The sequence below is a fragment of the Cucurbita maxima genome, unplaced genomic scaffold (genome assembly GCF_002738345.1).
Source record: "Cucurbita maxima cultivar Rimu unplaced genomic scaffold, Cmax_1.0 Cma_Scf00012, whole genome shotgun sequence".
NCBI classification, from domain to species: Eukaryota; Viridiplantae; Streptophyta; class Magnoliopsida; order Cucurbitales; family Cucurbitaceae; genus Cucurbita; species Cucurbita maxima.
This window is the reverse complement of record NW_019272028.1, coordinates 3,129,062-3,143,514: the sequence shown is the minus strand read 5'-3', so window position 1 is coordinate 3,143,514 and position 14,453 is coordinate 3,129,062. Positions and strand designations below refer to the sequence as shown.

The window sequence follows — 14,453 nt, the reverse complement described above, 5'->3', positions numbered from 1 at the left end:
AATCTCTAAAAAAAAAAAAAAAAAAAAAACATGGCAGATCCATTCTAAATTCAACATTCAGAAGAAAAGCAACTACTAAAACTAAATCCAGAACACTGATCGATAATCATAATTTCATCAAAAGCACCCGAGACGAACTTCAATTTCTAAAAAATAAAAAAATAAAAACAATTAAATCTCCAAGAAGAAATCCAAATCTGAAAACCCCACACACCACAGAAAAAAAAAATGATACAAACAACCTGCTAAGCAATTAAATAAAAACCAATCAATAAACTTCAGGTTCACCGCTCAAACAATGAACTCCCATGGTAAAAATCTCGAAGAAAGATTCAAGCAGAAAAACTGAAACCGTATGACATTCTTACGCAATCCCTGCTCATATGAGGGAAAAGAAAGCAGAGAATCGGCAAAAGTGAGAGAGAGAGAGAGAGAGAGAGAGAGAAACAAGTCGATCAAAGACAAATCAACGATCCAAAACGTGAAACAACACAACACCTCGCACGTCGGAATGGAAGAGCATAGAGGAAGTGAATAAGAAAGGTATTGGTTGAAAATGAGAAAATATAAAATAAGGAACATCAATAGCAGACCGAAATTGACTAAATTGTCGAGGCTTCGAAGTTTACATCAGTAATTGAGCTTCCTTCGTCCTCCGCCGTCTCCTCCTCCTTCCTCTTCTTCTTGCTCCTGTTCTTGTCGTTCTTCTTCTTCTACTACTTCTTTAACTTCTTCTTCTTCTTCTTCTTCCCGAAATTGATACCGATGAGTATCAGCTGAAGCTAAGAAGCACGCTCTGAAAACTCATGGAGGGATTCTCCCACAGGAGGCACGCCCTGCAACTTAGAGAGAGAAGGAGAGAGAGACTGTCCTTGCGGACGTCAAAATTATATTGGATTGGATTGAATTTTTCCTTCATTCTTTTTCTTCGTCTCTCTCTTTCTCTCACTAGCTCCTCAGAGAAATGAAGTCAAATGGTTCATCACATATAGCATGCATACATGCATCCACACATACATACATACATACCATAAAATAACATGTGTGGCCGTCCATGGTGCGCGTGAGGTAGGATTATATAGGTTGCGGTCCGGTGTCCCTATAACTCCCCCTCTACCTCGCCTAAATTACAACACTGCCATTCATTTCTATATTTTAAAATGATATATGAAATTACATGTTTTTTAAATTAAAGGAATTTTTTATTTATTAACATTTAATTAAACCCTAAAAACATATTCAGAAAATAGAAAATAAAAAATAAAAAAGTCAATTGGTCTCCTCCAATTGTTTTTTGGTCCCTCCCACTCACAAATATATTATTTGTACCCAACTTTTATTTTTATAATTACAATTTGTTGCTAACCTTTAATCTTATAATTACTTTTATGGTAGTTTTAAATTAAAATAATAATAATAATAATACACCAGCCCAATATGTTTTATAGAATTTAGATAAAAATTAAATCAGTTATTTTGAGTAGAGATTCATTAAACGTGTTGGTAGAGGTTTCTCTTTATTAGATAATTGAGGCTGGCGTCCCGATGATTTTCCCTGCTCAATTCCTTGACTAATTTACCCGGACCCAAATCAAATAGTGACTTTTTAAACCCCATTTTCAAAGAACAAAAAATCTCAAATTCCGTACTGTTAATAGTTTAATCAAATAGTGAAATTATTTCATTAAAAAATAATAATAATTTAGGAGAAAATGGTTCAACCTCAATTTCTAATCAATAAATTAATAGTTTATATTGAAAAATAGACCGTATACATTAAATGAATATTTTCAAAAAGAACAATAAATGGAGAACAATGAGAAATGGATCACTCGTTTTCAATCAATTCTAATATCAAATCGTACGAGAATGATGCAAAAGTCATCTATTTGATTCAAAAGTGTACTAATCACTTAAACTATCGACGTTTAAAATAGTAATCAGCTTTGTAATCATTGAACAATTTTCGTATATTAAAATTTAATACCTTTATTTCCAACAAAATAAATAAAATAAAATACATAGTTACTTGAACCGCAAAAGAGAGGGACAAAATCTCCCTTTTTACGTACAAAGCAACTCTACCAAAACTTTTCCTTTATTATTAAACTTTAAATAATACTCTATCGTAGAGTTTATTTATTTATTTATTTTTATTTTATAATTTCCATTTTAATTTATCATAATTTTAACTTTATTCATTAGCTATATTTTTTTTTTAATTAAGTCATAAATTAATATTTAAATTTATTATTAATTATTTTATTACTATGGAAAATGTTTTGTTTGTGTATTCGAAAAATATTAAAAAAAGAAATAAAAAGTTATTGGTTGCGTGTGCACAATTTTTAAATAATTTAATGCTTTTTTATAAAATAAAATAATAAATAAAATGGGTCAGAAAACAATACATAAAAAAAAAACATGGTAATTATTTTTGTTAAGAATATACTGTAATAAAGAATTAAAGAGTAAAAAATAAAAAGGGTAAAAACGGAAAGTGGAATAGCGACAAGATGACTGATGGGGTGGGTATGGAAGGAAGGATACCGAATCATTTCCAATCATGAATATTAGCCCACAAATATAAACCTTATTTTATTTATTTATTTATTTCTTTTTACATTTATACCCCTCCCCCCTTGGACGCCGCCCAGCCACACTCTCTGCCACGTCGCTCTATATATATATATTTTTTTTTAAATAAAAATTTTCTATCCTTTTTTAAAAATATATATATTTGTTAGGACGGCAAATCAGAAGAAAATTGTTTTTTTTATTATTATTATTATCATTAAAAAGTATTCTCTCATTCTTTAAATTTCAAAATATTAGTTTTATTTTTTTAATTCTTAAATATCAAAATACCCACAAAATTAAATATAAAAGTTAAAACTAGCATTAACTTTATGTATTTACGATAAACAATGAGAAACCATACGTAAATAAATAGGATTATTACCTATACTATATAATATGATTTTATATAATATAGTTCTATGTGTATATTTATCATACTATAATGTGTGTGGATTTTATGCTTAAATATATGAAAGGCCCAAAACGTGGAAGCCCAATAGGAAAAGGGCTGGAAAGCCCAAATGAATTGGGTGTTTGGAATCTTTTCATTTTTATTTATTGTGAAAAAATTGTTATTATTATGATGTAATATTTATTTATTTATTTATTATGTCAAAATTTGAAGAATTAGATTTATTCTTTAATACTAGAGAATATATATATATATATATATATATAAACCGCTATATTTATTTATTGTCATAAATATTCTATTAAAAATCTGACGGTATATATTTTATTTTTTCTGCGATCAATAAATATTTACATAAAATACGTGTTAGAAGCTGTACCTGATTATTTGATATCATTTGTCTACTAATTCAGAATATATTAATTAATTAATTAATTAATTATGATTATTAAAAACAATTTTTAACAATAAAAATGAAATAAAGACAAGATTAAACCAAAGGAGGGAACATAAAACCATTTTTTTTTTCAAACCAAAAAAATATAAACTATGGGTAGAAGTGATAAAATTGATAAAAGAAATACTAACTTGTTGCCAATTAGAGCTTAATTCATTTGAGAGAAAAAAACAAAAACAAAAACTTACGTCTCGTAAAGAGCGTGAGTATGGAATGTTAAGCATGTGTTGAGTAAGTTTAAAAGTGTACGTTGGAGGGATTTGAATAGGGATTGTCGTTTTTCTTTTTTTGAAGTTGAATTTGAGCTGGACGATTGAGACTTTCAGATGTATGAGTTTCACTTAGACCCTGCTATGTTTTTGAAAATAAGATTATGTATTCGGGTATGGCTAGTTGGTATGTAAAACACGTGATCGAGGGTACAGTCGCTCGGTGGTGCTACAATAGAAAAGGGTGAAACCCTAATGGAGTGGTGATTGTTTGTTGTGGTTCAAAGGAGGGAGGAGGGGTATTAAAGGCGAGTGGCCAACCGTTTCCAAAGCTGCAACATACAAACAAGAGGAAAAGACGCAGTGAAGCAATTAATGAATTGGCCTGAGATTAATGAAACCCCCTCACTTCCCCTCCACATATCCAACAAATTATAATAAATAATAAAATACCCATTTTTTGTTTTTTCAATTTCACTCCCAATTCAACTCATCAAGTATAGTTGGTGTCTATTTATGTGAGATTTTGTATTGATTTAGGATGAGAACGAAATATTTTTCCTGTGGAAATCTCATCTTAGTAGATGGGTTTTAAAAACGTTGAGGGAAATCTCGAAAGGTAAAGTCTAAAGAAGACAATATCTGTTAGTAATGGCTTGGAACGTTACAAATAGTATTAGAGCCAATAGACACAAGCGGGGCTGAGCCTCAAAAGGGAGTGGACACAAGGCGATGTGTCGGTGAGGAGGCTGAGACCCAAAGGGGAGTGGATATAAGGCAGTGTGTTAGCAAGGATGATGAGCCTCAAAAAGGGGTGGATTGGGGGGTCCACATCGATTGGAGAAGGAAACGGGTGGCAGCGAGGACGCTAAGCCTCGAAAGGGGTGGATTGTGCAATCTTACATCAGTTGGGGAGGAGAAAGAATCATTGAAACCATTCGGGGAAGCCCAAAACAGAAAAGGAAAGTTAGTGGCATTTTTTTGAAATGTAAAAACTTTGAGAGGAGGCCGAGAGAGAAAAAAAAGGACAACATATACTAGTATGAGCTTGAACTCTTACCAAAGACAACCATATGCATTAGCAGTAAGTCTAGACGGTTACGATTTAGGACCATTCGAAGTTTGTGTCTATCAAATCTTAGAAAGCGAAGTTGTTTGGGAAAGAAAAGAAAGGAAGAAAGTAAGGAAAAAAAAGGCATAATTATAAAAGAGTAGGAGAGAAACGGTTGCATTAGAGACAGTAGAAAGAAAAAGCGGCAAATGTGCAAGTTTTTCTGCACTGTTCTCATGGCTGCCACGTCCCCCATTGCTTCACTGGCGTCGACCCCTGTTCCACCCCTCCCCCCTCCACTATATATACCCACTCCCCTTTCACCTATCAACACCATCCCACCTCATTCAACATTCCTTCACCTCCTCCGGCCACCCAAATATGGCAACCAACGGCCACGCCAAGCTCGAGAGGTCACTCTCCTTGACATCCGAGCCCAGGACCCTTACCAAGAAGCAATACCAAATGGTCTGGGTACATTCAATTCCTCAACTCTTTTCTCTACATTTCACGTCCTTTTTCCCTCTTCTTTAATCTAACCTTGTCTCCATCTTGCAGGCATTGGCTTCCATGCAGGCCATAGACAGGCAACAGCGCCTCGTCGATGCCATTGTAAAATCCCCTCTCAAGAACAGATTTTGAGAAACCCCTTTTGTTTTTTTGGATCAAATTTTTAAATTTTCATCCAAAAGGATTCATTTTTCATGTTTTTCTTGCTTTTGATTTCTATCATGACACATGAGTTTGTTTTTTTGTGTTTATAGGATGCTGCCGAACCTGGACCAGAAACTATAAAAGCTATGACTGAGACTCCGCCTTCCGGTAAGGCAGAGGCGTCGGCGGCGGCGGAGGAGAGGCTTCCGGCCTGAAATATGACAAACCGGTAGCCTAGCACAGCCAGCCGGCCGGCGGAATTTAGGAGTTACTTAGACGTTTACTTCTTTTTTCCTCCTGCTGCGCGTTTGTTTAATGTACTCTCTCACGTGCCTTGCACGTGTTTTTAATAATAAAGTGTGCTTCTTTATTGTACTGATGTTATCTTCATTATTCTTTTTTAATTCTTCTGAAAAATATTTATTTATTTATTCATTCATTTTTAATTTGATATCTTACTAATTAAGTTATATTTGTAGTTGGTGAAATATATAATTTAAATTTTAATTAATTGATGAAATAAATAAACAAAAATATTTATATTAATTAATCATATAAAGAATTAAACTGCCCAAAAATTTATTTAAAGTTTAATTAGTTTATAAATTTTAAAAATTCCCAATAATTTTATGTGTAATTAAATATTTAAAAATGTATTTCCCCTTAATTAAACCACAGATAATACTTAATTAAAAAAACTATCTAAATATGGAAACTTAATTGTTTAAAATATTATTAATTTTTACAAAATTTCTAGCTGATCATTTTTTTATGAACAAAAAATTTAATTATTATAAAATCTAAATATTTATATATTAAATCAATTTTTAACATAAACATATAACTTAACTAATATAAAATACATTAGCTAAGAGTTAAATTTTTAATAATTATTAAATAATATAATCTTGCTTAAAATTGAATATATTTAAAAATTTATTAGATAGAGATATTAGTTATGGACTTTGATATTTGTATTTTTTTTAATTTTTAATTTTTTTATTTTTATGTAATACTCCTTGATACTCTAATAAATATTAAAATATCTTCAAATTTGTTGATTTTCCTTCTATATATATAATTATTTATTTTGTAATTAACCATGATATTATCTTCACTTTTTATTGAAGAAATATGGTAAAACTTCATTAATTATTTAATTTTCTTTTTTTTGTTAAAAAGATAGTTAATTAAATGACCCAAATATGGTTAATTAATTTAGTAATTTTCTATTTTGTTACTCTACCTTGTCAATAAAATGAAAAAAAATAAAATAAAAAAAAAACACAAATTTTTCATACTCGGTCTGACAATAAAATCTAAACTTTTGTCGTTTAATTTAAAAAAAATAACTCATTTTGTCGCGGAGTGTTGTGATAATGATATAAGTATAGCTCAAAGGTAATTCATGGATAAGATATTTTAATTTAATATCTTTCCATTGTACGTTTGTCAATAAAAAGGAAGATAAATTTGTCGTATTTTGTCGGACGATAAAATCTAAACTTTTGTCGTTTAATTTAAAAGAAATAATATATTTTGTCGTGGAGTATCATGATAATGATAGTAGTAGATCTTACAGTTAATCAGCTGAACGTTTTTTAAACAATTTTGTCGTATTCTTGAACGATAAAATCTAAACTTTTGTTGTTTAGTTGATTAATCTAGTTTGAGTTTAATCCTAATTTTAATATTTTCTTAATATATTTTAACACAAATTTAAATTCATTTGAAATTAGATGAAAATAGATGAAAAAATGATGATGAAAGAACGAAGGTTGCCTAGTTCTGCGTTACGTATCGTCATCAACCTCACAGTTTTAAAACCGTCTACTAGGGATAAGTTTCCACACCCTTATAAGAAATACCCTCTTGGAGGCTAGGATCCTAAATGACACACGGTTTGATGTCTGCCTTTGATATCATTTTGTAACAGCTCAAGCCCACCGCAGGTAGATATTATCCACTTCGGCCTGTTACACAAAATACAAATCGTCCCAAAAGGAAACGGTCTTGTGTGAACCCATAAAACTTGTTTCCATTACTATTATTTTTCGTGATAGGATACATATATTGTTGTCCATTAAGTTTGTTTTATAACTCTATTATTCTTCAATTCTCTACTTATTATAGTCTTATTCAAGAAAATGACCATTTTGAGGTTATTCCTTGAGTAACTCACCAATTTGGAAGTTCGAAATACATAAGAGGGAGATGGTTCAACGAGACATGTCGTTCCTCTTCCTCTCCGACCATTTTGTTCGGTTTGCAGATCGACATGTCGTCTTGTCCATTCTTAACCCACAACAAAACCGAAAGCTTAAAAACACCGACACAAACTGTAAAACGCAGTAGTAGGATAACTTAGAAGGGCATCACAAAGCACATAGTGTCTAGACTTGATCATCGCGACCCACTTTGGCAGTGGCCTGTGGCTTCTCTAGTTGGGGCTTCTGTTGGTCCATCTCCACGTTGGATCCATCGCTCGTGGGCTTCTTCTCTGGCCTTGGCTGCCGACCTCGGTAGATCATGTAGAGAATCAATTGGAGCGCTCCCAAGCCACATCCGAACCCATTTGGCACCTACATGCACCTCAATTATTGCATTTATAAACAAACCACCTTTTCCCGCCATCTTAATTAACATATACTTTCAACTTTCAATCCAGAATTCCCAGATTCAAATAAGCATCCTTTCGATCAAGTTTCAAATAAGCATCCAATAAACATATACTTTCGATCTAGAATTCAGAGATTCAAATAAGCATCCAATATCTGTTGAGGTTAGAGAGTGTATGATGCTATATATGTGCACGGATTGTTACGGTATTAGAACCAAGCAAAAAAAACCCAAAAGAATGATGTTGGAAATAAGAGTGTTCACATGGTCCAAACACCCGACCAACATGGACTACCCAATTCAAATCATAGAAGTCCAACTAGTGGATTAGTTTTTTTTTTTTTTTCACTTTAAGTTGAATAAATTATTGTAAAACCATAAATTAAGTTCCATTTCCATGTCAACATGATCCAACTATTATAATCCAACTCAACCCTATTAATTTTAACAATATTAAGAATATTTAATTTTATTATTAAGGTTAGTTAGTGTTATTATCTATAAAATTTAAATTTCCTCAGATTTCAGTAGGTAAAAAAAAAAAAAAAACACCACCCAACATGAAAACAGATGGTTGTATTGTGAATTCAACTAGGATTGTTACCTTCATCAACCGAATCAACTTAATTTTAAAATTTTAGATTGATCTAGAAAATTGTTCGAGTTCAATAATACTTACAGCAAGGAAAGGGTCGTGACCAAGAAGGCCATATATGAACCAAGACGTGCCACACAAGAACACGAACAGCGACAGAAAAAATGGCATGAACTCGACGCTCTTCGTCTTTATCACTGTTCTCTGTACACCACAAACTTCAAATCAAATTTCCATTTCTTCTATTTCAAAAATGTTTGTACTCCAATTTTTTATCATTTCATCATTCATTTATTACCTTCGGATAAAAAAAAACGTCAGCAGAAAGCGCTTGAGATTCTGACCTTTTAAAGCAATAAATAGAAAAGAAGTTCTGCAAAAAAATTGACTTACCATTATGGATAGTGGCGAGCCGTACATAATGATTGAAAATACCAAAGCAACCAAACCACAGAACACCTTACGGTTTTTGCCGTGCAAAGCAAAAACCGACACCAACGCAACGCCCACGAACGCGCCTATCGCTATCGCAAACAGCGCTCCCATTTTCGCCTTCTCTTTCTTCGAAACGTAGAATATGAAGATCAAAACGTAAACGATCTCTATCACTGCTCCTGTTCCGTTGATCGACGTAACCAATATATTGTGTGGCGACACAAACGGCAGGCCGTACCTTCATCATTTTTCACAAATCAGAATTCGTTCAAAACAGAGAGAGTTTGGAATTTGAAATCTGAAAGAGTACCAAGCGGAAAGAAGACAATTAAGCATCGTCATAACATAGGGAATGCCGGAGAATTGCTCAGTCGATTTGCTTTTGATGATTCTCTTGAAAGTAATTCTAAGAAATAGAGTCGAATCCAGAGCCGATTAGGTTAAGAAACAGAAAATCGGAAGAGGAAATCGCAGCCAAGAACATGCAAGAACAAAAAAACAGAGAAACAGAGGCTTATTGTACATACATTGGCGATAAGAACAGAAACAGAGCAGTCGCGTTTCCTGCAAATCGAAACAAAAAGTAAATTGAAAACGCTGTAAAGATGAACAAACTCGGAAATCAAAAAACGGTGAATAAACGAACCGAGAGCACCGAAGAAGAAGAAGAGAATGTCCATTTCGTCGATCTGGTTAAGGTGAAAAAGAACAGAAGGAGTAGGAAATGAAGAACGCCGGAAAGAGAAGGGCGGCGTAGAGAGGAAGAAGGAGGAGTTTATATAGGGAGAGAAATGGATGGATAAGTAAATTTTCAGTAAAAAAAAAATAATTACTGACAGTAATTGGTTTTATTCTTATCCACTTGCTCAGTTGCTTCTACACTTGCTACAAGCAAACAAGAACAATGTGAGTGTTCTTTGTTCTTTTTAAAACCTTTTTAATTGCTTTTAACCATTTAATTAAATTACATAATATTTTCTAATAAAACATTATCATTTTTAGTCCAATTTTTAAAAAACCATAAATGAAATGTAAATAATATAATAAAATTAGTGTTTATTAACTTAATTTAAAAAGATAAAAATTAGAGTTTAATGAATATTTAAAAGATATTATTATATTAAAATTCAGGTATTTAATTTTTAAACATTAAATAAATAAATATTTTGGAGGTGAAATTATTAAAATGGCGTTCCTCGTGCATTTTAAATGATATTTGATTATTACGACAAAAATGAGGTACTTTTCATGGGTCGGTTTTGGAAATATTTTTTTTTTTTAAATGTTTTACTTCCTCTTTATTTCGTAAATCTTGAATTTTTTTAATTTACTAATTTAGGGAATGATCATGAGTTTATAAACAATGAATACTATTGGTACGAGGCCTTTTGGGAAGCCGAAAACAAAGCCATGAGAGTTTATGCTGAAACTGGACAATATCATACTATTGTGGAGATGTATGATTCCTAACATGATATCAGAGTCATGCCTGTCAATAGAGTCCTCAAATGTCGAACAACAACATGAGTTTTTCAGCAAAATAATGTTAATTTTGGAGTTACTTGAGCACCAAAAAGAAATGTTTGCTTTGATGGTATAAGTAATCATCTTATCCTCGTGATCGGTCTTATTCAGCTCTAATCATGATTCATTCATGTATATTTTCATTACTCGGTATCATATATTATGACTTTGTAATTTACGACCACAATACTCAATAATCATTAGCTAATTTATATATATATATATTTAATTAAAAAATAATTTCAAGAGAGTACAAAGCTTTATTTAATTTAAAAAGAATAATAGAAAGAGTAACATTATTGGCATGTGAAGTTGTTGATGGTTTTATTTGTAATTAATAAAATATGAATATTTATCATTTTTCCGACGCTTACGTCACCGAAAATTCTTTTACCAGTGTCACAGCTACACACGACAATGTTAGGGGTAACGTAACGTGAGAGCAGACATGAAAATTTGTGCATGTGGGGCCCACTTCCTATTTACGTCTTAATTTCTAATTACCGTCTTAGTTTTTTTTTAATTCGAAGGAGAAATTAAATTTAAACTCATGTAAAAATAATTAACTATTAAGTAAATTTTTTTTATACTTATTTTTATAAAATGAAATATATATATTTACTTTATTAATTAAAAATAATAATTGTTTAGCCATTTTAATGAGCCTATTCTGACACGACACTAGTGTAAAAACGTCAAGAGAGACTCATTACAATGAGATGCTCCCGACACACGTTAAAAAGGGTTTGATGAGCTTCTCCCGACATCCTTCTTAACATTAAAAGATTTTTTATTTAAAATTGAGATCTCGACATTTTTATCGATATCAACAGATGTATTAACAGAGATTTGGTGCAGCTTTTGAAGTTAGCCAATAAAAATGTAACAAGTCAAGTTTTGATATGACGAAGAAATTTACGAAAATTGAATTAGTGGAGTTTGGATGTTGTGTTTGGCCAAATGTTTGATGTTTCACTATGTAAACATGTGCCATTAGGTTCATTTCTATATATGGAGTGACACTTCTACCACTCTCTTTTCCATTAACAAAAACTCGAACAAAAATTGAATCATGATTTCAATTCAAATAGTAAAGTTTGGTACTAATAACATAGTTTGATGAATCGTTTATTAGTGTTTTTATTCACGTGTAAAAAAATTTAGGATATCTTAGTAAACATCAAAAGTGGAGAAGGGTATGTGAAGAGTGTTAGTCGAGTTCATGAGGTCGGCCACCACGAATGCCAACCAAGAGGTTTGAGATTGACCCAGCGAAAGATGAACATGGTCGACCCATCAATGTGTATTTCCCTTCATTATCACAATGATTTCTATTATAAGATTATCCCATTTTCGTATCACAATCCTTTCTATATCACCCAATAAGCACAACAGGTTTGTGGATGGAAAGTGTAAGATCTCACATCGGTTAGAAAGGGGAACGAAACATTTCTTATAAGGGTATGAAAACCTTTCCCTAGTTGGTGGCTTGGACTGTTACAAATGGTATTAGAGCCAGACATCGAGCGGTGTGTTAATGAGGATGCTGGTCTCCCAATGAGGGTAGATTGTGAGATCCCACATCGGTTGGAGAAAGAACGAAACATTACTTATAAGGGTGTGGAAATCTCTCCCTAATAAAGACGTTTTAAAACCATGAGACTGACGATGATACGTAACGGATTAAAGTGGACAATATCTACAAGCAGTGACATTGGGATATAATAGAAAGGTACGACCAAAACCCAGTTCTAGTTAATTATATACCTAACAATCCTAAATAGCTCAATAATTGAGTTGATCTTACTTATTTCAATAAACTATTATACTTCTCGCATGTAGCATCTGAGTCTTGTCCATTTAAGGAATATGGAGGAGGTATGTGTCCTCTCGCTCGCCTTGACCAATCACAGATCAGCCCGACTAACGGTCGCTTTGATCCGTTACATATCAGCTCAAAAGTACCCCTTTCCATTATGATGATAGGGGTGGACGATAGGGCTAAAATGGGCATAATCGCTGGAACAGCTAAAAGTGGGCCGACTCTCAACATACAATTAATTTATTTTGTGACGTCAAACTCATTAAATAGATTACCATACAATTTCACCAAAATAAGACGGATTTCGAAACATCTCAAGAAATAAAAAACTATTGACATCGGTCCATTTAGTGAAAGCAACTAAATCAAATCAATTTAGTTCTATATGTGTGTTTCGCCCTAAAAACCTACCCACACTCTACGTGCCTATTTAATGCAAGAGAGAATCCTCTTCGTCCTTGATCACTTTAGAATACAGTGTCATGTTACAAAATCTACGAACCAAAAACATGTCACGTAAATTCGAGTTTACAAAATCGTTACACTATTCAAACATGGTGTGCCACAGACTCGCTATCACATGAATTCAAGTGTATTAAAACAATAAGCCAAACATGTTGAAGATGATATCCATATCCTCTTATGCAATATTTATAATACTCCCTTCATTATCTTAATTGAGTATCATTAATGTAATATGGGTGGGTGGCCTAAGAACAGGTAAAGAATGAACAAATTCCCAAAAATTCCCAAAACTTGCTTGAATTTGCACTCCACATTATTTATGATCTTCTTCAAATGCTAAAACTCTGTGTTTGTATCCACTTTTGGTCTCTTCAACGCCCCTCCAGCCTTTTTTTGAGTTCTAAAACTTTCCTGTTCTTTGTGCAGTAAAAGACCAACTGAAACAAAACCAACTTTGTTTCTTTTTAATAAAAATGTTGTATTAATTCGTTATTTGAGTTAGAATTTCGTGTTAAGTTTCGTGTTTAGTTTGAGTACATGATAGCTAAATGATGCGTAATGTTCATGTGCTAGTCCAAGTCTACAGCTAACAAATATCGTTTGCTTTGATCCGTTATGTATCGGCGTTAATCTCACAATTTTAAAACGTGTCTGCTTAGGAGAGGTTTCCACACCTTTATAAGGAATGCTGCTTCATTCCCCTCTCCAATTGATATGGATTCTTACAATCCACCCCCCCTTTGGGGGTCCTGCGTCCTCACTGGCACACCGTCTAGTGTCTAGCTCTAATACCATTGTAACCGTCCAAGTTTACCGCTAGTAGATATTGTCTGCTTTGGCCTATTACGTATCATCGTGAGTCTCATGGTTTTAAAACACGTTTACTAAGGAAAAGTTTCCAGACCCTTATAAGGAATGTTTCATTCCCTCTCCAACCGATGTGAGATCTCACAATCCACTCATGTTGGGGCCAGAGTCCTTGCTGATACATCGCCTGGTGTTTGGCTCTGATACCATTTGTAACAGCCCAAACCCACAAATAGCAAATATTGTCCGCTTTGGCCCGTTATTTATCGCTTTTAGCCTCACGATTTTGAAACGCATCTACTAGGGAGAGATTTTCACACCAAGGAATGTTTCATTCCCCTCTCCAACTGATGTGGGATCTCATAATTCAAATCCCTTTTAACGGTAGAGACTACACTATTTATTGGGTTTTTATCGAAAATCTAGAATCTAAATTTCTACCGATCCTACTTCATTACAAAAATGGCTTTCTTTTGCAGAAAGCTAGCCTGATTACAGTGCAAGATGGTAAAAATAAAAAACTGAAGAACATAGATAGGAATTGGATGCCTGTGGAATGTGTTGTTTTGTAACGTTCAAAGAGTAAAAGGGAGACTATACTGAAAAGGTCCATAAAGGCACGAGTTCTTGGGCAGAAAAAGGGGTAGTAGCTCACCAGTTTTATAGGATTGATTTTGAATTTTGATTCTGATTTTCTTGTCGGAATTATATATATTTTTGGGTGTGTTTTGTTCTTGTTCGTTTCTGATCTGATACATAAGATGGGGAACAGAATGTCACGAGAAAATATGCCTTTTTTCACCCTTAATGATTTGATTGGAGA

General features: G+C 32.8%; 2 protein-coding genes across 9 annotated transcripts in view; both read right to left on the bottom strand.

Moving 5' to 3' along the window:
* Window positions 1-911, bottom strand: part of LOC111486856 (transcriptional corepressor SEUSS-like) — an 8,885-nt gene extending 7,974 nt beyond the window's left edge. For 3 of the 8 annotated variants that reach the window (XM_023133995.1, XM_023133993.1, XM_023133997.1), the window contains exon 1: window positions 581-911. The gene's annotated coding sequence lies outside the window, so the exon portion shown is untranslated. The remainder of the gene's footprint in view (window positions 1-580) is intronic. The other 5 variants (XM_023133994.1, XM_023133999.1, XM_023133996.1 and 2 more) reach the window with 3 other exon arrangements.
* Window positions 912-7,373: 6,462 nt separating this feature from the next.
* Window positions 7,374-9,811, bottom strand: LOC111486877 (bidirectional sugar transporter SWEET1-like). The gene is made up of 6 exons (XM_023134031.1): window positions 9,659-9,811; window positions 9,540-9,576; window positions 9,323-9,418; window positions 8,971-9,250; window positions 8,662-8,781; window positions 7,374-7,945 (listed from the first exon to the last, which is right to left on the bottom strand). Exons 1-6 carry the CDS (start codon window positions 9,690-9,692, stop codon window positions 7,757-7,759), a joined length of 756 nt encoding a protein of 251 aa, XP_022989799.1. The 5' UTR covers window positions 9,693-9,811; the 3' UTR covers window positions 7,374-7,756.
* Between the last annotated feature and the right edge of the window lie 4,642 nt (window positions 9,812-14,453).

Bases quoted from the DNA above. Each gene is read 5' to 3' on its own strand.
- LOC111486877 (XM_023134031.1), bottom strand. From the start codon at position 9,692: ATGGACATTCTCTTCTTCTTCTTCGGTGCTCTCG. The intron at 9,419-9,539 runs GTATGTACAATA...TCTATTTCTTAG, and splicing joins TTTCTGTTCTTATCGCCAAT to AATTACTTTCAAGAGAATCA. The intron at 8,782-8,970 runs GTAAGTCAATTT...TGTGGTGTACAG, and splicing joins GCTCGCCACTATCCATAATG to AGAACAGTGATAAAGACGAA.